The sequence below is a fragment of the Molothrus ater genome, chromosome 8 (genome assembly GCF_012460135.2).
Source record: "Molothrus ater isolate BHLD 08-10-18 breed brown headed cowbird chromosome 8, BPBGC_Mater_1.1, whole genome shotgun sequence".
NCBI lineage: Eukaryota > Metazoa > Chordata > Aves > Passeriformes > Icteridae > Molothrus > Molothrus ater.
The window spans coordinates 29,732,312-29,757,298 of record NC_050485.2 but is presented as its reverse complement, the minus strand read 5'-3'; the positions used below and the strand labels follow the sequence as shown (position 1 = coordinate 29,757,298).

The window sequence follows — 24,987 nt, the reverse complement described above, 5'->3', positions numbered from 1 at the left end:
TGGGTTTTCTGCATGTCATAAACTGTGATATAGTGTCTCATTGATAATATACTAATGACAGATTGTTTGCAGGGAGTCTAAAATCTCCACACAGAAGGACATTAAGTGTTGATACTTCTAAAATGAGCCAACTTGACAGCACAGTTGATGAAACTGCACTTGAAGCACAAAATGACCCATTTAATGTGAGTGCTTCATTACCCCAAAAATTTGCTACACTGCCAAGACAGAAGAATCCATTTGAAGAAAGCCCAGCAACGTGGGATCAAAACATAAGTCTGTTCTCCAAACCTGTCGAGATCAGAAAAGAAATTAAAAAAGAGAAAAAAGAGAAAGTTAGCCTTTTTGAAAGAGTGACTGGAAAAAAAGATAGCAAGAGGTCAGATAAACTTAGCAATGGGGGATCAGAGAGTTCTAGTGACTTGAAATCACCGAGTGCGTTTGGGGAAGCTCATCAGGAGAGTTTTGATTATGATTCCACTAATCCGTTTATGGCAAACTTCAAGCCTACGAGCATGTTGCCATCTTCAAGGTAGGTTTTTGCTGTATTTCAATCTGATATCTTGAACATGTTATATAAATGAAAATGTGGAGTATTGAGGAACACAATCTTCGTGCTTTATACATGTTTATATCAGTGCTTTTCTGTTTCTAAGTATGTTACAAACTTTTTATATAATTTGATCGTTTTCTGCTTTGTTTTGAAGTGACTTCTTTATTGCTAATATGTGCTGTGAAGGTTTTTGGGTGCTTGTGTTTGTGGAAGACCTTGTTTGTGTTTTAGAATGGGCTCTCCCTCAAGTCTCCTGCTTTACCTGAACATTCATTGCTAATCTATTACATTGCCCTAAGTCAGCTTTTGAGAGGGAAAGGTTTCAAGTGGAAGGGGAAGAGGAAACGGACTAAATAAGAGTGGTGCAAATGGGATTAGTGAAAAGAAATCCTGTGGATGTCACTATTTGGGGGGGGGGGGAAACAAAGGAGTATTTAGGTTCCTATGTTAGAGTACAAGAATTAAAGAACATTCTGTTTCTAAATGGGAGCACCCACATGAACTCTTATCTCACTTGAATTCATTTTGCTCACTGCAGCTTTGCTGAGTTCTGTGCCTTGAAAGTGTTGCACAAGGCAGCAGTTTATGTCTTGAGCAGAATGAATTAAGTTACAGGGATGATAAGAAACTTTGATTTAAATAATCCATTTTAATCTTTATTTGTCTATCAATGCTTTACTTGTTTTCTTTAAGAAAAAGTGTAACTCACTTTTAGTTTCCTTCCAGGGTTCTTTATGCTAGTGAGAAAGATAATCTTGGCTGCCTGTCTCTCTTTATACATGCATAAATACATATATATATTTATGTACACTGCCACCCACATATACTGTTCACAATAGATAAATGTTTAAGAAGGTAATTAACTTTCATTCCTTTGCATTCTTTTTTGTTTTGTATATAAATGACAGGAATTAGCAGTCCTTGCTTTTTCAAGGTAATCATTCATTTCTGTGTAATGACTTAAATTTGGTAGAAAATGCATTTGAAACTAAAATGCTTCAGACTGGAATCTGAAGTCTGTAAAATCAAGCACTGTTTTAAATGGAAAACATAATTCTAGAAAATTCACCTTTCCTGTGTATTAATACCTTAATTAATGACATGAGTAGTTTCTCTATTAAAAAAAAAGGTTTTTGTTGTCTTGTTCTCTTAGAAGAGAGGGATCTTATTGTGTTCCAGCTCAGTTTTCTACATGAGTTAGAATGCATGCATTCCTGATTTAAACTTAGAATTATTTTCTTAACAAAGCTAATCATGGATGTGAATTAGGGAACTGAAATGAAATGGAACTGCCTTAGAAAAGAAGTTGTTGCTAGAAGGTCATCTGACCTCAACAAATTATCTGCTTAGAGCCTTCCATGAGTCCAGTCAGTTCCTAGTGTCTTAAATGACACGTTTATACACAATCTTAGAATATTTTTTGTTTAATGAAGTATTTCTCTGGATTAGCTTAAGGTTAGGTTGTAGCTTGGTTTGTCAGAAGGTAAACTTCTATTTTGGTAAGTTCCTTTAAAGAGAAATAATTCAAATAACAATTAAAATTGCATAGCATTTATTTTTTTTTTAATGAAACACTGTATTCAGGCAGATGCTAGATATAACTAGTGAAATCTTTTGAAGTTCTTGAATGCAGCAGATCTTGATAAATATAAAACTTAATGGTAATCACGATGGACTTGTTTTCTTTGTTTTGTAATTAAAAAGCTCATCACAGTGCCCATTCAGAAGGACTGTAGTCATTTGTTTCTGTCTTTGTTTGAGAGTCCCTTTTACTGGTTCTCGACTTTTATGTAAACATAAACTTTTGATAAGACAAATAGATATTATTTTATTTTCAAACAGCCAAAACAGTAAACATTCTGACCTTTTTTGTGAAACAGCTATTATGGCATAATGTCTAGCATGCACTAGGTTAAGTTAGAAGCTCTTGTTTTTTATATGTTCTATTATGATATTCTGTGTGAACCTTTTAGACTTAGTTTACTTTCTTCCAAATGTATCTTATAGAATTATTTTCTTTTGAAGTAGAAACTAATACAAAATGTGCATATTTAATAAGTTTACAGTTTAAGTTTACCTTTTATCTGTGGAGGATTTCTCGGATGGAATCCATTTTTAAATTTTTTGAACTAGTGATACTGAAGAAAGAATTTGTATGAATATGTGCCCAAAATAAATGAGGCTGGGTAACAAATTCAGTATGCAGAAAGTGGAGAAAGGGAATTTAGTCTTTGGGTTGTTTCTTATTTATTCATTGTGCTGTTAAGATCTTTTGGATGAATCCCATTTGTGCAAGTAAACCAGGCAGTACATTTTTATTAAGGTGTGTCCAAAATTAGTGTTCTCTTGTGGACCAGGTGTTTGCTTTGCAGGTGGATCTCCCACTTAACCCCACCTTGCTAAGCCTTGGTTTGGGTGATGGAACATCCTGAGCTGATGAAATCCCACTGGAGGATGTATTCCAGGAGCACACTGGAGCCATAAAACACCCAGTCTGTGGGACCAGGCTGGACATAGAGAAAAGTGGAAGGGAAAAAACCCAGCCCATAGCATCCCTTCCTCAAAAAAAATCCACCAAACCCAGCTCCTTCCTGTTTGTGGTGTGACTGTCATGTTCTCAGTGCTGGTGAAGCCACATCTGTAACCTTAGGGGGAAGCTTTTCAGTGACTTTGGTGAACTTTGGGTCAGGCTAAAGTCCATTCTTATTAATTGTGGTTGGCAATGTTGAGTGAGCAGTACCAATGTGGAGGACAGCAGCTCGTGACATCAGCTGGGTGAGCTGCTGAATAGCCCTTCACCAGCCCATCCTGCAGTGCTGAGCTGGCTGGCTAAATGCTCTGTCACTAATTACTCCTACTTACTAATTAAACAAATGAAGATAAGTGTATCTTCCGCGTGTTGCTCAGCTGCTGATCCAAGAATTATAGAAGTGGTTCAGCAGCACTTCTAGGATTTTTTTTTTCCAAAAGCAAGTATGCCAGGATTATTTGAATTTTTTAATTGCTATTATTTATTATTGTTGTTTCAAGAAGGTTTTAGAAGTATTTTGGAGAAGCAAAACAAATACCTATTTAGTTCGTATATAATACTTATTGACAGGAAATCACAAAATATGGACCCCCTAATTTCTATTAATCCCTGATCTGGCAAAGTTGTTCCCTGGTTTTGACTAAATCTGTAAAATAGGGATGATACTTTGCCTCCTGCAAATGCTGAGTGGATAAATGAGTAATTTTAAAGTGTTTTTACAGATATGATATAGCAGAGTTACATAAGTGTTAAGATTGGGGTTTCCATTGTCTGTTCTAGGAATAGTAGAGATATTTATGACCTGATTTCTTGACAATTTAAAAATGCAGGAGTCTCATAGTGAAACAAAAAATGCTGGTTTTGCAAATACTACAAAATCTGTTAGTTCCAGAGGTTTTGTATTGTATAGCCAATGAGGAATTTTTAAGTAAACAATGTCTAGTGCTCTTAGCCAGCATTTACCAATAATGATTTTGGTTTTGTACTTCTTAATGCACTGTTTTGAAACTTTTACCCAATATTGCCTTAAATTGCACTCATTCTTACAATTACTGCTATTGTGGCTCTCAGGAGGTTAATTTGCAGTCAGAAGCCACGTGGCTTTTGTGTTGAACACAGTTAAAGAAACTGAGGGTGCTCCTGGAAAACAAAGATTGTTTTGTGCCATAACCAAAGCCTGTGCATCGTTTTTCTGAAATTGTTTTTGTTTAGGAAAATACACGACACTACACTACAGGCTAATAAACTGATGTGAAAATTTCTCAATTTACACCACTTGACAAGTGCTAAAAGAAAAGCATCTTTAATTTTAATGTGTTATTAGGACCTTTTTAGAGAGATTGTACAAGTTATTAACAAGGTCCTCTGAGACAGGAGACGGGTAATTAACAAGACCTACAGAAAGGGAGTTTAGGTAATTAACAAGATCTCAGGCACTGGACACAGGGAGACAAATAGTCCAATATTTAAAGCTGACAGGTTGTTACTAGTCAGATCAAATTCCAGATCTGGGAAACTGGATTGGTGTTTGGGAGCTTTCTACTAAACATTTTATATATATATCTATACATACACAAATAATGTCTGTGTCTGTATATACACATATACGTACACAAGAGAGAGGCATTAAAAAAAACCCTTCTAAAGTAGCATTTCCTTGACCTAACTACTGTTATACTTCACAGAAAAGAAGATAAAGCTTTTGTCTACATAAAGATTACACTTTATCTCAAGTTCTTGCAATAATTATGTTACATTCTTAGCAATGTGGAAGATGGAATAGTGGAGGAGAAAGGAACTTGTGACATGCGAGGATTCACTGTAACAATTACACATAATGCTCATATTTATGATATTAATCACTGGTGAATTGGAGCGTAAATTATGAAAATACTACTTAATTTTTTCTGTATTTTCTTACTGCTTCAGCAGTTTTTTAAATTTGCAGCTCAAAAAGAAAAAAGGAGCAACCCAATCCTTCAACTCTTTTGCATCTTTCTGCTTGTAGTTTCTGAATGTGGTGATTTTCTTCAGCCTCTCTCCCACCTTCATCACAGTGGCTGTTAGAGCTGCCTGTCTCCTCAATGTCACATGTTCCAAACAAATCAAGGACTGCAGTTTTTTTTTTCCCCAATGGAGGCAATGTTTGAAATAAGCAATGGCTCTGCATTTTGATATGGCCATTATTAGATTTGTTAAAAAACAAGTGAGGTGTCATGAAAACAGGAGGCTTTTGATAACAGTGATGTGCTTGGATCACATTAAATTGTTAAGTCTGAAGAACAGCTGATGTCTGCTACATTTCAGCAACATTAATATTTTGAATGTGTGATGGTCAGGTGGTTAAAGAAGCTTTTGCAACATCCTGGTGTTCCTCTGGGTTCCTGCTTCTCACTTGAGCTGTGCCAGTAGAGCAGGTGCCAGTCTCGAGTGAGCTGAAGTTCTAAAGTAAAACCTGTTATCCCAAACCACAGTGAGGGTGAGTTATTAGAGCAATAACTTCAGCATAATCAAAGTCACTGTTAAAGGGTTTCAGTCTTGCAGAGTCACTGGCAACAGCTCCATTGGAATGAACCCCAAAAGTTGCCTGATGAGAGCAAAGGATTGTAGTGGCTGTGTACTTCTCTGCCAAATAGGAAATTCAGTGTACAATGCAATGCACTCTGTTTTTCACATGCCTTTTTCAGAAATGTTGCTCTCTAGATATTGCTGTGCTTGCTAAAGCAATAAGGTCTGTTAAGACATTTTAGCACATTTATTTCTTGGTTATTAAAAAAATGACATCAGATGAACTATGGTATTTTCAAAATTTTGTTTCCTCTGTCAGTGTTAGCATGTCTTATTTTAAGAACAGTGTACTTTAGTGTTGCATTTCTTGAAAATTTTTTTTTCAGTTCTCTACTGAAATTTGACTAGACTTTAGTCACCTGTGATCTCCAATCTAGGTAGAATATTTATTGGTGGACTATGAGAGTGCTTTAATTGTACTCTAGACTAATTCAGTGTGGTAAAGCTGTCAGTGGAACATTATTTCAACAAGAGAAATACATTGATGGTACATGAGAGGCAAAGAGAAATTACAAAACCAGCAGAAGTCCTGCAGAGATTCTTAGTCTGTCCTGCCAGGACTGTTATCATCTGATTTAAAAGATCACTGCATGTGATAAGAGAATAATGAAATCTTTTGCAAAGCTCCTACAAAGCAGTGGTCACAGCATTTGGGACATGACTAAGGTAGGCTGGAGCAATCAACTCTTTGAGGGATATTGTAGAAATACTTGGTATTAATCTTGACTTTTGCAGACTCCTCACCAGCAATCAGTCACTCCTAATGAGTTGACTCTTTTAGGAATACTGTTAGGAAAGTTCATCCTGCTGGCTGCATGACAAGATTTTTTCAAGCTTTCAATGTCTCTTGTTGCACATTAGGGCATGTGAAATCTTTTTTGAGAGGATGCATGAGGCATATTATCTTTCCCAAGGGAAAATGCACTGCCTGTTCTATTTCATTTTAAAAAAGAATAATTTGTTCTATTGTTTCTTTATTAATAAATGCCAAAACTATGTAAAAGCAAAGCAGGTTTTTTTTCTGTTTCACTATAAGAACTAAGGATTAGTTCTACTTTTTTAATAATTCAAAAATGGATCTGTAAGTTTCAGTGTAAAATATAATTTTAGGATTGTTTGATTTGTTTGTTTGTTGTTGACTTAGAGATCTCTAATAATAGGGTCTTCCAGTGGAGATCCTGGCACAACTTTTAGTCTAACAGTTCTTTAGTGGTCTCTTGAGAAAAAAACTTATTTTCTGTAGCACAACTCCTAGTAGAAGGAGAAATATTTATATACTTAGAATTCTAACTAATCAAGAAAAGGTAGTGAGAGCCACAAAACCTGATCCTCTTTTTGTGTCCTCCTGGGGTTACCCAAGCTCCAAAAGGCCACAGGACATGGCTTGACAGCAGAGCAATTTATACAGTGAAGTGTCTTAAGTGTTGTTCCCCAGAATCTAATTGCAAAATAGATGGTAATATGCTCTTTCTGTACTTGTTTAGCTGCCAGACAAGACAGTCATTCCTTCTCAGAATATAAAGTGAGCTCTGCATTGCCAGGCACAGCAGGCTGATTTTCTATGGAAGGCTAAGTTTCTGAATTTCATTAACTGTATCTGATTTTATTCATTTCTTTTGGTTTTGGTTTTCTTTTTTTTATTTCCTTGTGCAATAGTAATAACCTAAATGGCATCCTAATATTTCAAGATTTTGATATATGTTGTGAGAATACAAAGAAAAAATCATTAGCACTGTAGTCAGAATCAGTCCAAAGATCAAGAAGTAGGATAGGAATAGGAATTTCAACTCTAGTGAAAAATGAATATGGCAGAGCTTTTCTAATTACCTGTGTGCAGAAAGAAACAGAAAGCTCACACTTAGCTCATTGGTATAACAGATGTTTTATAGAATGTTAAGTTAACATAAATTTTAATACTTTGAATAGTAATGATTAATTTAAATATCCTAATTTTAATTTCTAATAGTATACACTACTATTAGATTCGTTACTACTATCATGTAACTAATAGGAATAGCAAAAAGTAAGTAAAAAGCTTTTGGTCCTTAAGAAAATACACTTTCCATGGAGCAAATTTAGGAGTCTGATTCCCATTCATTATGTTGTCAGACTAAATGCCACTAAAATGTTTAAATCAGTTATAGGAAAGATTTGATGAAGATTGTTTTAATCTCTAGGCATTCAGAAGCTAAATATTTATGCAGCCCCTAGACCTGATGTTTGAATTTTTAACTACTGTTAAATTTCAATAGGCAAAGTTGTAAGGTGCAGTCATAAACCTGAGCTTGTGACATCTCCTGAACTCAACTCCACCATATTCTTCCTTTACAAACTGTAAATTATCAACATGCAATGGAAGTATTTAATTACCATAAAAAATATTATTTTAAAAAAAGTTTCAATTAGTTCTAATGAAATGTTTTTAAACAGAGAAAATAACAGTAAAGTACAAAATAACATGTTTGCTATGACTATGAAGTAGCAACCCAGACCACTCTACAGAATCAGCCCTGCAGTATGTCTGTCTCCATTATTAGTTTATATTATTTTTATTTCTCATCACTTTCTCCCCTCAGGAGCAGGACAATAGAAAAGGGTTCTCAGCTCAGATGAGCTAAAATTGAAATCTTAGCCGATAAAACCCCAGAAATTCAAACAAACTTTACTATTCAAGAAAAATGTAAAAAGAAAGTTATATCCAAAGCTGTAAAATAATATGGAACAATAAAATAATGGATATGATTTAATCTGGTAAAAATGTCTGTTACATAAAGTAACTGTCAAGGACACTAATTGAATTCCCAGCTGAGTGAAATGGGGGACAGGACTAATTGTGCTGGGTTGGAGAAGTCTGTTCTGCCTAGAGAAGGATAGGGGGATGTGCAAGTTGGGGGCTCAGTGTCACTTCCATGATGCTACTGCAGCTGATTTTTAATCTGTGCTGGAAGGATTTACCTCCCTGTTAGTAGTTCTTGAAGGTGATCTGAGAGAATGAAAATTTATTACTGGTAAGAGGCAAACTGTTAAAAATCAGTATGAGGCATCACCTGAAGGCACATGAAAAGTCCATTTGTTAGAAAAGAAATATCTTTTTTACTTGCAAACTGAGCAAATTTTGTTTGGGTATAATTGACAAACAATAATTATCGAATCCCACAGTGCCAGTTTTTCACAATCACTGTTCACAGTAAGCCTCACTCAAAAAAACCTTACAAAAATCCAAAAAGATACTTTTTTTCCCAATCAGTGAACATGGGAACTTCTTCTATAGCAGGAGTTCCCTGCCAGTTTATCGAACTCTGGGAAAAAACCCCAGAGACTGGTTTATAATTAATACTATCACTATGAACTGTGAGTGTAACACAGCAGAAAACAATGTTATTTTTTATAATTGTTCGGATCAATGATTTCAAAACAATGTTATTTTTATAACTGTTCAGATCAAGGATTTCAGAATGCTTTTAGGCTGCTTAAAGGAAGCTTGTGCTTCTTGTACAGCATGGGCTTCAGTCCTGGAGGCCTGTTTTATATAATTATTGCCAGTAATTGAGTGAGGTGGTAACTTTAGGGGTCTATTATTGTGATGAAATTTAAATTAAAAAATAAATGCTTTCATGAACTTCAATACACCAAAAAGACAATTCCACCAACTGTTTGCATTCCTAATTTTATAGGATGTTCTTTTGAGGTGTTACCTGCCCCTCAGACAGTGAAATAGGGGTGCAGTGCTGGGAGTCTGCATCTGCTCACACCTTGGGCTGGGGCACTGGCAGGAAACTTTGCAGGGCTCAGCAAGGCTGACGAGCTCCCACCTTACTTAGCAGACATTTCGATTTAGAAAAATGTTATTATATGCAATCTCAGCACCTGCTGCTTCCTTGAGAAGCAGTATATTTTCTATGAATCTCCTTAAAGTATGAGTAAGAGCCCTCATAGCATTTGGATTTTTATTGGGGAATATTTTAATAGCTTTTCTTTTTTTTTTTTGCAAGTGTATTCAAATTTCTTCTTGCAAAATACGCAGATGTTCTCTTTTGAAATTGCAGTTATGATGTCCACAATTTTGCAGAAATTATTGCAGGTTTTTTACTGCTTAAAAAAAACCCCAAACAACTAGTCCATATTGCCAGTGATTTATAGTTCTAATTTTGAAATGCAGCTTCTCATAGTCAGAACTGCTGCTTTCATTTTAAGCTACCACTACGAAAAACAGTCCCAGAACTTATTTCACAGAAACTAAAAAGTCATTCAAGGCAGTGAAAGATCCTGCTTTTTTAACCTTTCAGAAAGCCCCCCAGTTGAGCAGTCAGGCTGCATTATTCTATATCTTGTCTAACATGAGGAAACAGTCCCAAAAGAAAGATATCCCAAATTAACGCCACACTTCGTTAAATAGAGACATTCTTGGTTTTCACCAAGCTAATTCGATCCAGTTCAGTTAACTCATTTTTTTTGTGCTGGGATCACGGAAGGCAGCCATGAATGGAGCGAGTTCATCATGTGTTTGACACATCAGAGTGGGGCTGAAAGGAGGCTGGGAGGGAGGGACCCTGCCTTTGGCTGGGCACACAATGCCCCGTGAAAAAGGCTCCTCATTCAAAAGGGGTCTCAGCAAACGGGGCAGACTGCTGGGGATCACTGTGACACACAGGTGGAATGGGAATTAGCCAGGCTTAATGGCACCTCTGGGTGTCTGCTTGGGACTGTTCCTCTAATCCAGTCAAATACCCTCTGATGGTTTACAGGATTTCTGTGTGAGCAAAAGTTTGCCTGCTTTTGGAAATTAAAAATTGTGTACACACTTAAAAAAAAAAAATTTAAAAAAATATTATTTACAGAAAAATACCTTCATTTATATTTTATGTATTTTTAGTTCATAAATTTATATAAATATATATATAAAATATATATATTTTACGTATTTTAGTTCACAAATTTATATATATATTTTTTTTAGACGTATTTTTAGTTCATAAATTTTTTTGCCCTTCCACTTTTACACCATGAAATATGTGGTTTATAAATTCAGATAACAGAGTGGTGAGCAGTCATAAAATACATGTTCCCTAATACAAAAAATCTTCACAATTAAAAAAAAAAATATATATATATATCTATGTTTTTGTAGCTCTCAGTCACACATCACTCTCAAAGCCAGTACATGCAGTCTAACAAAACAGATTCTGTGTTGTGAGAGAATGTGCCTGCTGTGGTGCTACCAAGTAAATAATATTTGTGAGCCATATCCAGATTTTGAACACATTTTTTTGAGAGAATGTTTTCTCTCCAAACCTGCTGTAGCAAGTACATAAGAACACAGCATCACTGATTTTTGAAGATACTTGCTAATAATTACACCAGTCTGTGTGGATAGTTTCTTAAGCCTGACATTTAGACAGCGGCTGTTTTTATCAGTATCAACAACATTATGAAAGAGCTTTTCTTTCTGGATATGCACAATAATCACTAGGTTTATGAAATAATAGATTATTTACTCAGTTTTAAGTACAAAATAAATGTAGCTGACAGAAGATGGCTTTTTAGCCCTAAGCTGGTGATCTCACTGGAATTTCTTCAGGAACTTTGTCCTTTAGGAGTTGTCATGAAAGCTGGGAATATGAGTTAGTCTGTAGGGTTTGGTTGTTGGTTTTTATCAATCTCATCCCAGGGACCTCTTTCTAGGACATTTCATTTAAAGTAGCACTCCATGCTTAGAAGCTCAAGCTAAGTCTTGAGATAAGAGGAGAGATAAGGAAGCCAAATCCATAATTGCCTTTCTTGTATTTCTTAATTAGTTATTCAAATTTGATGACAAAAAGAATATGAAAAATACAAGAATTGTGAACAAAGAATATATTCAAATTTCCTTTAATTTCTGATGTTTTATTTTCCTAAGTTTAACAAATCAAGAAAATAAACCATATTAAATACTTTGTAGCTGTGTGTCTAATTCAGCACTGTGTTCTGGCAGATGTTTTGGACAAACAAGTGTGCCCTGCTAATATTTGTTTGGTGTGGTTTTTTCCCCACAGTTTTAATGTGAATCCTTCTGGCTCTGAGGATCTCAGGAAAAAAACGGTGAGTTATGAAATGTTATGGAAAGCCATCAGTAAATGCCAGTTAATTTATACTTGTATAAGCGTATAAGCTTTTGTTCTTTTTTAACCTCTTATATGGAAATGTTGAGGTTTTTTTGGTTATTTTTTTGACATATCCAGAAAACCTAAGCAGAAAAGCACAGGCTTAATGTAAATTTGGAAATAAAGAAGAGTTTTGCACTCAGGATGGGGTTTAGCTGTGACATGCTGAAGAAGGAAATATTTAGTTCTTTGCACAAAACCTGAGTTTAGGAGTGGTTTAGATGACTAGAGAAGTAATGGTCAGGTGAGGAACTCTGCATTAGGCAGTGATTTATTAATTGACCAGACTGGAGCTTACCATCACTATAATCAGAGACTTGAGAACAGTCTTTAGAAGGCAGATCAAAATTAAAATTATTACCTGATAAATGGTAGGATTAATAATACACATAATAAATGAACGGATGAAAACACGAAAAAATATAAATGCTAGAAGGTTTTCAAAATGCTCTTTTTTCTAAAAGTACTGAGAATAAATTGTGTACTAAGAAAAAACAAAAAATAATCCACAGATTGCCTGGAAAGTGTCTTTGTTTGAAGGAAAATGTGGTCTTACTAGAATTTGTTCTGTGAATAGATGACATCTTTAAAAGTGGGTTTGTTTTCAATCTCTAAAATATATAGAAAACAAGTTTCACAAGCAAATATGACTTTGTACTGTTTGTTTTCTGCTGGTTTATGTAAATGATTTGTAATAACATTTGATGTTATTGTAAATGCCCAAGTTTTTATAATGTAAGTAGCTGGTGGGAGATGTCAGAGTATTTGAAGTCTGCCTTTGATCAGATAGTAAACTGAATTCTACCAGGCAGTTACTTAATCTCTGACAAAGAGAGACATCAAAAAATTGATTTAACTTAGCAGCCATTGTCTGTAAAGTAACCATAATTACAGTTTCTATGTGCTTGCAAATGTACTATTGCAAATCATGTAATTTATTGCTGGTAAAAGCATCGGTTTAATTCTTTTAAGAAATAAGATGTGAATTGTTTTATTTAAAGGATTTAAAGGTGATAAAAGAAATCCTTGATGATTTTTCTTTTGGAATACCAGCCACCCTAAATGTCTGTTATAGGATTATGAGGTGGTGCTCATTTAATGCAAAATACAAATTAGGTGGGGAAGAAAGTCTATCTCAACCAGAGTTTTGAATGAAACCATTTGAATTTCCTTTTAAATATTCAGGATTGCTTTCTAAGGTGTTTGAAGTAATTTATTATTAGATTCTGTAATATTAGCCCTCACCAAGTTATTCCATTTCTTCCTTGTGCATATTATTTAGTAATTATGTTTGTATGTCTTCTCCTCTGATGCCAACACCTGTCTCTGAAAGCAGCGTTTAAATGGGAGCAGTAGCCAGTTGAAAGGGCAGCATGAGCTCTTTAAGGCCTAATTAAGAACTGAAAGAAGATGAAGTAAGTAGGACAAAAGATGTGAAAGTAGCTTAGATGACATTCCCAGAGCAGAATTCCTCATTAGAACAATGAGGAGATGATCAGGGATTGCCAGGCCTTCGTTTTATCTGTTTTATCTGTCCTTTCCTGTGGCTGGCAGCGTGTACCCCAACAGGGTTTTGTAGCTGAGACAATCATTCTTTGCACGTCTTGTTTAGAACCTTTTTTTTCCCCTTAGATAATTCATTATAAGATTATTCTTATGCATTGAAACTGTGGTGTCTATTTTTGTAAAGAAATAAGTGTCCCTTAAATATTACCTACTGGCTCAAGCTGAACATACCAAATCTTAATTATAACTATATTAATTTCTAATTGCTAGCATACTTCTGCTAGAATTTTCTTGCATAATTAAGACATATATGGAGCATGTGCATGATAAAACATCTTTAAGGCATATATATTACAGACAACTTTCCAGTAAACTTGATTGCATAATTAAAGTCATCATTGCACCTTAATTCCTGTTCCTTTGCCAAATCAGAAAATTAGGCAAACCCTATATTTCAGGCATATAAGTTTTAATGGTGTTTTTTCTAGTGTGTAGAAAAATTTAGTAAAGAGAATAAAATTTAATAGAGAAAGTTTTACTTTCTCTTCTATACTTGTTGAAAATGGACTGCTAACCAATTTATAAATTTAATCAGGTTAGCCATTTAATAAAGTGGCAGTTACTGATTACTTACAATCCCTTAACTTGGTACGTTTAAAATACTGAATATGCATCCATAAATGTGACATTTGATGTCTCAAGTGCAGAGAGAAACCCTTAAAAGCATATTTTTGAGAGCTACTGTTAGAGTATAATTGATGGAGAGAGGCTGATCTGTCACACTTCAGCCCATTTGCAGGGCACCATCACTTTTAATTAGGTTCCTTTGAAAACTTTGGCCAGCTGCATATTTTAATGGGTCGACATGTGCCAATGTGCAAATATGGAGCTGTATGGAAAGAAAAGAATGGGGCATGGAAAAGGAATGAGTATGACTATTATGTGGTGTGCTTCTTAGCTGTGCAAGCTTTATAATTTTTAATGACATGCTTCTACTGTAAACAAAAGCTGTCTCACGTGCCCTGTTAGAAGTGCAGGACCTTGTAGCTTCCATATCTTCTAAATGTTTCCATTTCTGAATGAGATGAAGCATACTCCTTAACATGTCTAACAGTGCTGATACTTTTATAAACCAACACACAAGGAGACATTCAGGTTTACAGTCTTTAGGATTACATGTTGTCCTTTTTAAGATGACTAATTTGTCCATCTCTGCTAATACCTGCACTTACTGAGTCATCAGAAATCATTACAGAAACAATTCTGTTTTCCCTACTGCTTCATTCTGGGCCTCTCCTGCTTTAAAGCAAGCAAGAAGGTCTTTTATAAGTACACATTTATTTCTGCCTAAAGTACTCTGGTGCAAGTAAGAAGTAACCTTTTGCCTTCACCTGCAATTTAAAATTGAAAGTTTTATTATGTGATTCAGAAGCCAAGGCCTGGAGAACCACTGGTGACTACAAATATGAATGTGAAAGACAGATGAGGGGTGATGTCATGTAGAGCTGAGTTAATGCTTTGCTGTGATGCTCTCCAGAGGAAAATACTCAGAGAAGTTACAGTAGGAGTTGAATTCTCAGGGCTCTTCTCTTGTTATTCCATAATTAAGGGGGTTGGTTTCCCAAAATGGACCTGCCAGCTGTTGTTGTGCTCACTGCTCATATGCTCACTGCTCACTAACTCTGACACACTGTCTGTGTGTCCACCTCACTGAGATTTTTTTTCTGAGATGACAGAGTGGGAAATGTTCATCCAGCTGGGTAGCCCATCTCCAGTTGTCTGCTCCACTGGGGGTGCTAGAGGGAAAAGCACTGCAGCAAACAGAGGTGTTGCTGAAAAAAATTGCTTTTCACATCAAGAGATGCACATGACAAACACAAAAAGCAATAACCAGTTAATTTTCTGGACACACTGAAGTGCTTAATGAAATCTGGTGTTTTTCTGCACTTACCTGCAGGAAGGAAATCCTTTTGATGCCACTGCAGGATACCGAAACCTCACTTACGAGGAGGTGCTGCAGGAGCTGGTGAAACACAAGGAGCAGCTGAAGAAGAAGGACAGCCACATCCGAGAGCTGGAGGATTACATTGACAATCTGCTGGTGCGAGTGATGGAGGAGACCCCCAGTATTCTCAGAGTGCCATATGAACCCTCTCGGAAAGCTGGCAAATTTTCCAAAAGCTGAGATAGTGCTGCTTTCTGCTGAATGCATTAGTGGAAGGAGATCACACTTTAATATTTTGTCTTCTCTTCATTCCTTTTCTCCTAAGAAATTCCAGCAAAATGGGGAGGAGGGACAATGGCGTGGGTTTTTTTCCTTTTTTTAAATCCAAACACTAGCAGGGGCTGCCAAAAGTTGTTTTATGTTAGATTACTTAGGTACCTTTTTTTTTTCTTTTTGAAAATACATTTAGGTACAGAATACTTAAAATAGAGTTAATGATACATAATAAATATGTCCATGCAGTTTATATAATAGCTTAGTGTTCACCATGTGGCAGTTTCAACAGAGAAGCCTGTGCTGTTATGAATGTTTTCTTGAATGATTATTGGTATTAGGCGAATATATTGTTCTTTTTTTTACAGCATGCCATCAAGACCACTGTTTTCAATCCAGTGTAGTACTCTACTAAACCTAAGCGTGGTTTGTTGCAATGGAATGTAGTCCTGCACATATTAGAGGAAAACAGTGATGCACAATCGATTCTTGCAGAGTAAATGCTATATTCTATACAATGTGCTTTTTATAGAACAATGTAAAAAAAAAAACCCTGTGCCATTTCTATCATGGCACATGCTGGAACCAGTTATTTTACACTTAAATGCTGAACTTTGTGTATAATGAGTGAACTTTGGTAGTGAGCTCATGACATAAAGTTGTTTAGAGGATCTTTTTGTATGAAGTTACTGCATGCATTTCATGTGTTAAAAGTAATTTGAGCAGTGTTCACACAGTCAGAGGTACAACTGGAGAACTCAAGTATGGAATAAAGAAATGAATACTTCAGTCAAAATCTACTGCCATGAAAATGTAGCAGAAATGGAGAGGCTGACTTAAATAGACACGATAAATCGATTTAAGGTCGAGTTTTACATGATATATGTGTCTTAACTTTTTAAATCTTATGACAAGAAAGTATATGCCTTTAGAAATAGGCCATGTTGCTTAAACACATAGAGAGTACTTAGGCTTTTCATGAAAAATGTCTGTATTCCATGTAAATAGTTCTAAAAGTCAGTTCTCACTGAGAAAAAATGAAAGAAGAATGTAGTAAATATCCTGATCATTTAATAATTGTTTGTAAAATGATGTATGAAAAAGGTATCTGTTATTCAATGAATTGGAAAAATATAGTGATGAAGGTATAATGGGAAAATACTGTAGAAGAACCCTCAAAATATTAAGATGAATACATTTTAATTTTCATTTCCTTAATAAGAGTCTTACTTGGATATTCTGTTGCTGTGAAACAGTACAGTGTTATTTAAAGCATGTACAGAGAATATTTTAGATTTGGATTTAAGATAATTGTCTTTTCCTCGTTTCTGCACCTGATCTGTTTGGTTTTTTTACAGCACCATGGCATGGCTGCTGCTGAGGTGACCAAAAAAGCTTGAAATTAAATTCCAATTTGTTGTTGTTGTTGTAAAAGATTTTTATACATTTTCACTTATAAAACTGCAGAAATTGGTAATATCTTGAATACTTATATGTGGAAGGGTTGAGAAAGTTCTGTCTGTCTGCTTTTGATGTCATTAGTATTATAGGACAGCACAGAAGTATTCTAGTTACAAAAAAAACTTCTTTGTACAAATAGTCTCAGATTTCATTTACTTATTTTTGGCTTTTTTTCCTTTATTTTCTTCTTTTATTTAGCAACTACCTCCCAATCCCCATTAACACTGTCCCTAAAATGTGTGCAGCCAGAGTTCCCAACCCACCAGTGGGATCCCTTCGTGTGGATCCCTGTGCCTGGATGGATCCTGAGAGGTGCCAGCCCTGCCCAGCTCTAGAGCTCTGCATTTGTGTTTTGCAGTGCAGAAATCCATCCCACACCAGGCAGTCTCTCTCTCTTTTGTCAGCCTGAGGATGTATCAAGCTTGGTACCTCAGAAACCACGTGAATGTTCTTTTCACCCACTTAAGATCTCGATGACTGTAAATTTGTTGTAATATATTCAAAGTGCCAAAGGTCATGTACTAGTTCATGGTATGCTTGCTGATAGAAGTTGGGGTTTACACTCAATTAGATGTTCATTTTCTAATTACACCAGGATGTGTTTCAGTTACTCAGTATTTCCATAAAGGTTCTTAAACATTTTCAAATGCTTGGCCGAAGCCAGTGGGTTTTCTCCTGTTGTTGATGGGGAATTGTTCTGTAATAGTTTTGAATTCCACACTCATTTTCAGCTAACTGGTATGAGACCATCTCTAGTATCCACAGTGCTTAAACCATCCCCACCAGTGAGGATTAACAGCTGCACTAACCAGAGAATGTGCTCAAGCGACTTCTCACATGCAAGCCAACTTATAATTATTAAAATGAAACTCTACTATATTTAGCACCTCTGAAATCACTTCTTTTAGAATGTAAATGTAGAATATCAAACTGCATAATTGACTAAAAGCAGATCATTTGACATATTTGCATACCAAGAACGATAAGCAGATTAAAGGTAGCGAAAAGATCAATTTTTGTGCATTAGTGAAGAAATTTAGTGAAGCTTTGAATGTGCTATCTAGTCTTTATCTGATCTCTGAGTGAATAAAAGCACCTTTTGTTTCTAACAATTTGTCAAGAAAGAGGAGAGAACAACAAATGCAATTTAGAAAAAGGTAAAGTTACTGAGAGGCAGAATGGGACATGAAAATTATGAAGATATTTTTATACAGTTTATAGGTAAAAATACAGGCTACTTTTGGAACAATTCTTGAAAGATTACATACACATCACTCTGCTTAGAAAGAAAATTTTAACATTTTCGTATATTCTATTATTTTATAAAAGCATCTTTACCCCACATGTATTTTTTGAACCATGCAGCTTTCAAATGAAAACTTCTCATACAGAGTAATTTGTATGTTGAAAACAAAGGAAGTTCTGTTTTTCCCATAGGATTAAAATTGTAGACTTTCTTGCAGATCATTTTTACCCATAAAAACTTGCCACTTGTGGTCAGTCTTTCTTGCCCTTTAAAATATAGGGATGAAAATTTTGAATATCTCCATATTACTTTGATATTTTCTCTCCTAAATTAGCATAAGAGTTCATCCATGCATGCACTGTATTTTGAAATTATCCTTTAGAACAGCTCTGCCATGTATTTTGCTTTCTTAAAAGGACAAATATGAAGGCCATACTTTAATGTTTTAAGTCAGAAATGTAAACTTTCTGCCATTCAAGAAGGATGTTTAATATTTATGTATGTTACCTCTTGCTGCTGTATTTTAAGTTTAGCTTGGTTTTCCACCTCCTAATGAATGTAGCATTCTCTCTAGATTATAACTGCATTTATTGCTGTTGGCTCTGTGTCAAGAACTATTTGTAATTTTCCAGCTGTGGAAATGCTGCCTTGTATTTAGAAAGGTTTCATGATTTGGGGACCTGATGAAAATCATGCTCATAGCCTGCATTTCTTTCTGTACAGGATGCCCTTTCTTGAGTGCATCTTAAACAACAGAACTGCTGTCTTAATGTGTTTACTGCTGCACTGGGGCTTTATTTATGCTTCCAGCTTTAAAGAAAGATTATTGTCCTACGTCAAGTATGTAAAGTGAGCTGATGCTGTTCTGCTCTTTGTACCCTTGCTGTTGTAGATATGATAGAGGTGTTAGCTGGGCTTTTCCAATGGTGAATTTAGAGCATGTTGGCTAACTTGCCCTTCTTTGAAGTACTTGCTGAAGGATTATAGCTCTGCTGTGTTCATGATGCTAGATTTAAGGGTCTGTCAGCACTTTTGGTAGGAAACCCTATTTTCAGGGATTTGTAACTTAAAATTTTCAATACAGTCACTGGAAGTATTTAATATGCAATAGGTAGCACTTTAATCTGTTTGTGAAGGGGTTTGAGGTTTGTTTCTGTTGAAAAGGTCACAGTCTCCTAAAGCATGGTGGGCATTTGCTTTATCTTTTATAATTTCCATGTTGAGGAAGCCACTGTATGTTACAAGTGGTTGAGCCATTCCTATTCATCTTAGAAGCTTCCAGATGTATTACAGTGTATTATAAAAAGCTGAAGATCCAGGTTATATAGGAAGTCTGTAAAGGATAGGATCTCTACTTATAACTTAAGGGTTTTATTTTGTCTTGTGCATCAATGGTAGTTTGTCTACATTTAATAATGGTACAGAATCATAACTATATGCACTTGTGAGAACTATAAACTTAGAATGCATGAAAAACTTTATTTTTGTTCCATTATTGCAACTTCAGATCCTTTAATTTGATGAAAATGTTATCTTAATATTTTAATTTCTGTTCATTAAATAAATATTGCATGTCTAACACTAATAAAGCACCACAATGCACTATTTATTGAATTGTGACATTAATCTGTGTCATGCAAAGCATGTGACTCCTAAACTTCATGGTGTTAAGGCTTTCAGACCACAGAGAGGGGTATTTCCTTAGGGACAGCTCTAAATGAATATCCCAGATGTTTGCAGGGTAACCATTAAGGGAAATCTCTTCTGTAGTGTCCAGAACTTTGAATTAGTGGAAAAAAAAATTGTGTTCTTAAATGATCTAATCTGTATGTCTTTTTTAGTATGGTATCTGCAAAGCCTTTAAATGCACTATTCCTCTGATGCCATGGCTGTGTAAAAATTACCAGGAGATCTTTGACACTGCAGGCCAGAGCAGCATTTAGCATGAGAACAAACTCTGTGCAAATTCTGATATGGAGAACATGACACATATTTCTCTTAATACTTGACAAAGAACCCAACCAGAATGACAGAAGACTGGAGCATCCTCCTCCATCACCCAGAAGTATTTTTTTCAATGCTCCCACAAGTTTTTCTCCTTTTCCATGAAGCAGCAAAACAGCAAAGTGTGTCCCCTAACAACAGCAGGTTTTCTGGATGGTGAGGAGGTATGGAGAGCAGTCCTGGTTTGGGAGAAGAACATTGTGAATCTTCCACCCATTTTCTTGGAGCTTTGAATTCCACAGGGATGTGATTCCTCCCAGTTGATTTGCCGTGTGAGCAGGTCCTTTGTCAATGCATCTGTGGACTTAGAAAGCTTAGGAACGGTTCTTCTCTTAGAGGTGTCCATGAAATGGGGTGGTTGTGGGAAATCACAGAGCTGTCCATGGGCTTCCACAGATCCCATCAGCTGTGTCTCCCCTTGGCTCACAGATTTGCAACTGTCCTGGTGTGTGAGGAATAAGGACAGGAGGGGAAAGCACCACACTGCCTGTTAAATACCAGTTTCCATCTGTAATTCACATCTGGTAACTAATCTCAGCTCCTGTGCCCCTTTGAAAAGGGAGCCCCACCATTTCCCTCCCTCAGAGGCATCATGTTTGTTAGCTGATACCAGCCACAATCCTATTGATGATATGAGAGCCCAACTGGACTAAACAGCTTCCAGTTTCCCCAGCATGAAGCTGTCTTTGCAGTTGTCATTACTAACCATCTCAACCCTCTAATAAAGGTTTTCAAGGTTATTTTAAATATAGCTTAGCAGTTAAAGAATTACTGAAATTAGATACTAGAAGTATCATTAAGGACAATTCTCTCTCCAGTTGCACTTACTGAAGTTATTTTTTTATGGAACCACAGAATAAAAATCAGGATTTCATTTCCCTGTTTTGATTTGTTTTTATGGGAGTGTTGTGCAAGTTCTGGCTGCAGCTCACTTGGGATATTTTGCCCTTTTGTGTAACACTGGGCATGCTTGTAAAGTTATAAATAATGATGATTAAAAAACGCATCTCTTTTTCTGGATTAATTAATTCGAATTTGGATGGTTTTGTTGGATTGTTTTGTAATAGTACCATTTTATAAGAGATAGAAATGAGACTATCTGCTAATGGAAGCTGTTTTTTCTGTACTACTTATTGAGTAATTATGAAAGAAGGCTACCACACTGAGTGCAGCCCACCCTGGAAACTGTGTGGCATTGATTGTGTAATGTTTATATAAATATCAGTATTTTCAGTGCTGGGAGCCAGTGGCTATTACATGGGGATTATTGCAATGTATTTATAATGTGTTTTTACAGCATTTAGTAATGTAGATCAGTCTTTGATAAATGGATGATGATGTAGGACAGAAAAGTACCCTCCATGGCTAAACACTGACATGTTTATACTTTAAAAGTAAGCAGCTTAAAAAGGTTTTAGGGCCATGCAACGTTTTAATGAAGCTGAATACTAAAAAGAGGAGAAACTTTGTGGGATGTGTTTTGTTTGTTTCAGCCCAAACAGTGTCTGCTGTGTGACATGCAGGGACTGAGAAGAAGTGACACTGGGGAGATTCCATTGCTGGATTCCAAAAAACCCAACAACAATAAAAGGTTGGTAGGGCTAGGAGTCTGATTTTAAGGGATCTATTTGCCGAGCATGAGCCAGGTTATGTTGATAGGAAGAGATAACACAGCATCCCTTACTAACAAGATTATTGGCAGGGTGAAAACCCCCAAAAAGTGGGAGTTTATCAGAGGGATGAATTCTCAAGGTTTTAGGTGTGGGACAGGTGCTGGGCAGAAGCAGTGCTGTCACTTCTGCTTTTCCAGCCCTGCTGACACTTGGTGCTGAATTCAGGGATTGAACAAACCACATTCCTAGGAAAGTTAGGAAGTGTCTGAGGAAACTTGGGCTATGCAGCATGTGGCTGGCCAGGTTTCCTCTGCTGTTACTTGAAGTGGGTGTCTGGCTCAGGGTCCTGTGGAGTGGCCAAAATGTGTCACACCACCTCCTCTAAATCATTCATCTGGGGCCTTCCGAGGTGCTGAGTGTCTCCTTCTCCGATAACTTGCTGCTCACATTATGAATTCCTTGAAAATTGACTCCCTGGGACATCTTTACAGGAGACATCAAGGGTCTCCATTTAAATTTAATGAATACTGTGTAATTTGCCAAGGACTTCTACAATGCATTAGGAAAATCTGCCTCTTTGAGACCAGAGCTTTGCCAAAATAATGGCAGCTTAATTGCATCCTCTAAAAGCAACTGCTGACTCTCCAGCTATGAGTATTTTCCATTTCCTAATAAAATGTTTTCCCATTAAAGCAGCTTATTTCATTAACTTATAATTCATAGCTTAAATATGCTTATATTTTGCTAATTGTAGATTACTTAGTTCTTATTTTTAAGGAACACTGAAGCACAAAATACAAAATGTCAGGGCTTTTTATAAAGAAAAGTCTTGCCTTGTGCATAGCAATTGCATTTGTATAAGCATTTTAAATATGCTATTTTTAAGGAGTATTTACATGCTATTTTAAACTAAATAATTAAACTTCTATAACAAGAAACAATTTGAAGTGTTCATGCAATTTATAGTTTTAATTCCTTTATAGATATGGGCTCCAATAATTTATAGTTATGATTCAAAAGCGACCACAGTTACCTATTTTAAATTGTAAGGACATATTGTGAGACTTCAAATTATTCTTTTCCAAAGTACACAAAGCTGAAGTATCTGATAGACTCTTTGTGTTGTGTAAAAGTTAAAAGGGAGCTCTGGGAGAAGTAAGGTTTTCCTTAAAAATTTGTAGAAACCTTTGTGTTGAACTGCAGTGCAGCTCAGTTTGGGTGTGTAGATTCAGGCACTCCTTTATCCAACAGGATAACATAAAATTTGCCTTTTTTTCTTAATAACTCAAGGACAAGAGAGTAGGAATCTGTCTGCAGCAGGCTCTGGGTACTACTTGTAAGGACCAAGTTACAAAATGTGGATGCTTTGTGAGATGTGGTCTTGGCTTTTTGGTGTTTGTGAAGTAGATGGCACATGAATACCAGGCTTGTTTATATTTCCAGGATCCAGATAGAAAACTTCCTATTTTCTGATACTTTCAGATTTAAAAACTTATATGAATTTTTTTCTTCGTGGCCAGATTATGTTTGGCTACAATGCATGTAACATTTCACTTGATTAATGTGACTGCTGTTTGAGACCCTCTTGTAATTGGCCTCATAATCCACGCACAGAGTACAGTGAAATAGTGTGAATTTGAACTTGAGAGACTGATGAAAGGAACATCCATCAATAGTGGGGAGAAATGAACCAATCCTAATTAAAAGCAAAAGAATTTTGTGATCTGAGTTGAGATTCAGTTGGTGGATACTGAAGAGCAGTTTTCCTGGTAAGTATTTTTATTATAACTGTCCAGTATAATTGCTTTGGAAAAAACCTCCTCTGTTGTGCTTAATGGTATAAACTTTATTAGCTCTTTATAAACCAAATATTCAATAAGGCTCTTTTGCTTAACCTTTGTTTCATTGGATATGATTTCAGAGGCTTTAAGCAGAATTTTATTGCTGGAGTTGATCAGCACAGTTCTGTTTGCTGACAGGCTCATGGTTATTCTTTTATCTGTTTCAGGATTTTCTGTTTAGTTTTAAGTGCCGAACATTTCACCACAGTCTATTTAGAGCATTATTTAAAACTCGTTCCAGTTCTCCTCATTCTTACGCACGCCCATGTGTTAAACTACTCCAGAAACTGGCTTAGCTCTGACCGTATTTGGAGGCTGTTCCTCTTCTCTGCTCTTGGGCTGGTTTGGACGGGGACTTTAGTCTAAAGTAACAAATGAAATATGTGACAAGAGCTGACTGCCAAAACCGGGATCAAAGCAACTTTCTGAGGAGCTCACTGGAAAACTATCCTGAACTTTGGAAGGATGACTCAAAGCCACATTCTAAACAGAGTAAACCACAGTGAAATAAATGGCAAGGTGAGAACAGATTTCTTGAATAAGGTATGTGTCCCCCGTAAGACCAGAAAGTCGCTTTAGTGCTAGGGGAAAGGAAGCAAAGCAGCAGATGAATTTCAAATATCAGTCAGGATGGGTTGCTCAGGATGTTCTTTGTCTGCAAGCCCACAGATCTTTGCAATTCCTGTCTGGGTTTACTACACAGAAGTGTGTTAGCCAGAGAGCATTCAAAATGAAAGGTAATATTTGCTGGTCATGTCATGTGGGACATCACTGACTTGTTTGAAAAGTTGCCAGATCTGAGGGCGTGCTCTGTTAAATTCACACAGTGTCTTCCTCATCTGACTTAGAACTATGAGAACATTCAGCTCTGATTCATTAGTTTTAGGCAGCTCATGTGAATAAAGGGGAGAGCTGAATAAGGAGGATTTCCCTGAATCCTTCACAGAATCGCGTAGACTTGCAAAAAACAGCTGCTGTAACTGAGGAGAAGGCTGTGCTTTGTGGTTGAATGCATGTTTAAAAAAGCTGGCATTGGAAAAAAGAGAGTTCTGTGAGAAACCTAAGCCTCTCTCACAATCATGGCATGTCTCAAAGTCACAAGACTTTAAGATGTTTAGAAATAGCTGGAGAAAACCATCCAGCAATGATGGTCTGTAGCAATTGGGAGCTGGAAAGAGAATTGTTAATTTTAGAGGGAGAGGAGGGAGTTGGGCTGTGATGAAGATGGATAATGCCAATATACAAGGCAGCTGTAGCAGGGAACAGCAGCTCTCTCAGAATACAAAAGGTGGAGAATGAGCTTGTTG

At 36.2% G+C, this 24,987-nt stretch overlaps 1 protein-coding gene across 1 annotated transcript in view; it reads left to right on the top strand.

The window, feature by feature from the left end:
* The window catches only part of RAB11FIP2 (RAB11 family interacting protein 2), a 32,292-nt gene extending 12,465 nt beyond the window's left edge, over positions 1-19,827 (top strand). Inside the window, exons 3-5 of the mRNA XM_036385388.2 lie at positions 73-532; positions 11,684-11,729; positions 15,255-19,827. Of these exons, the coding sequence (XP_036241281.1) occupies positions 73-532; positions 11,684-11,729; positions 15,255-15,482 (734 nt within the window). The 3' untranslated portion in view covers positions 15,483-19,827. The remainder of the gene's footprint in view (positions 1-72; positions 533-11,683; positions 11,730-15,254) is intronic.
* The last annotated feature ends 5,160 nt before the right edge of the window (positions 19,828-24,987 follow it).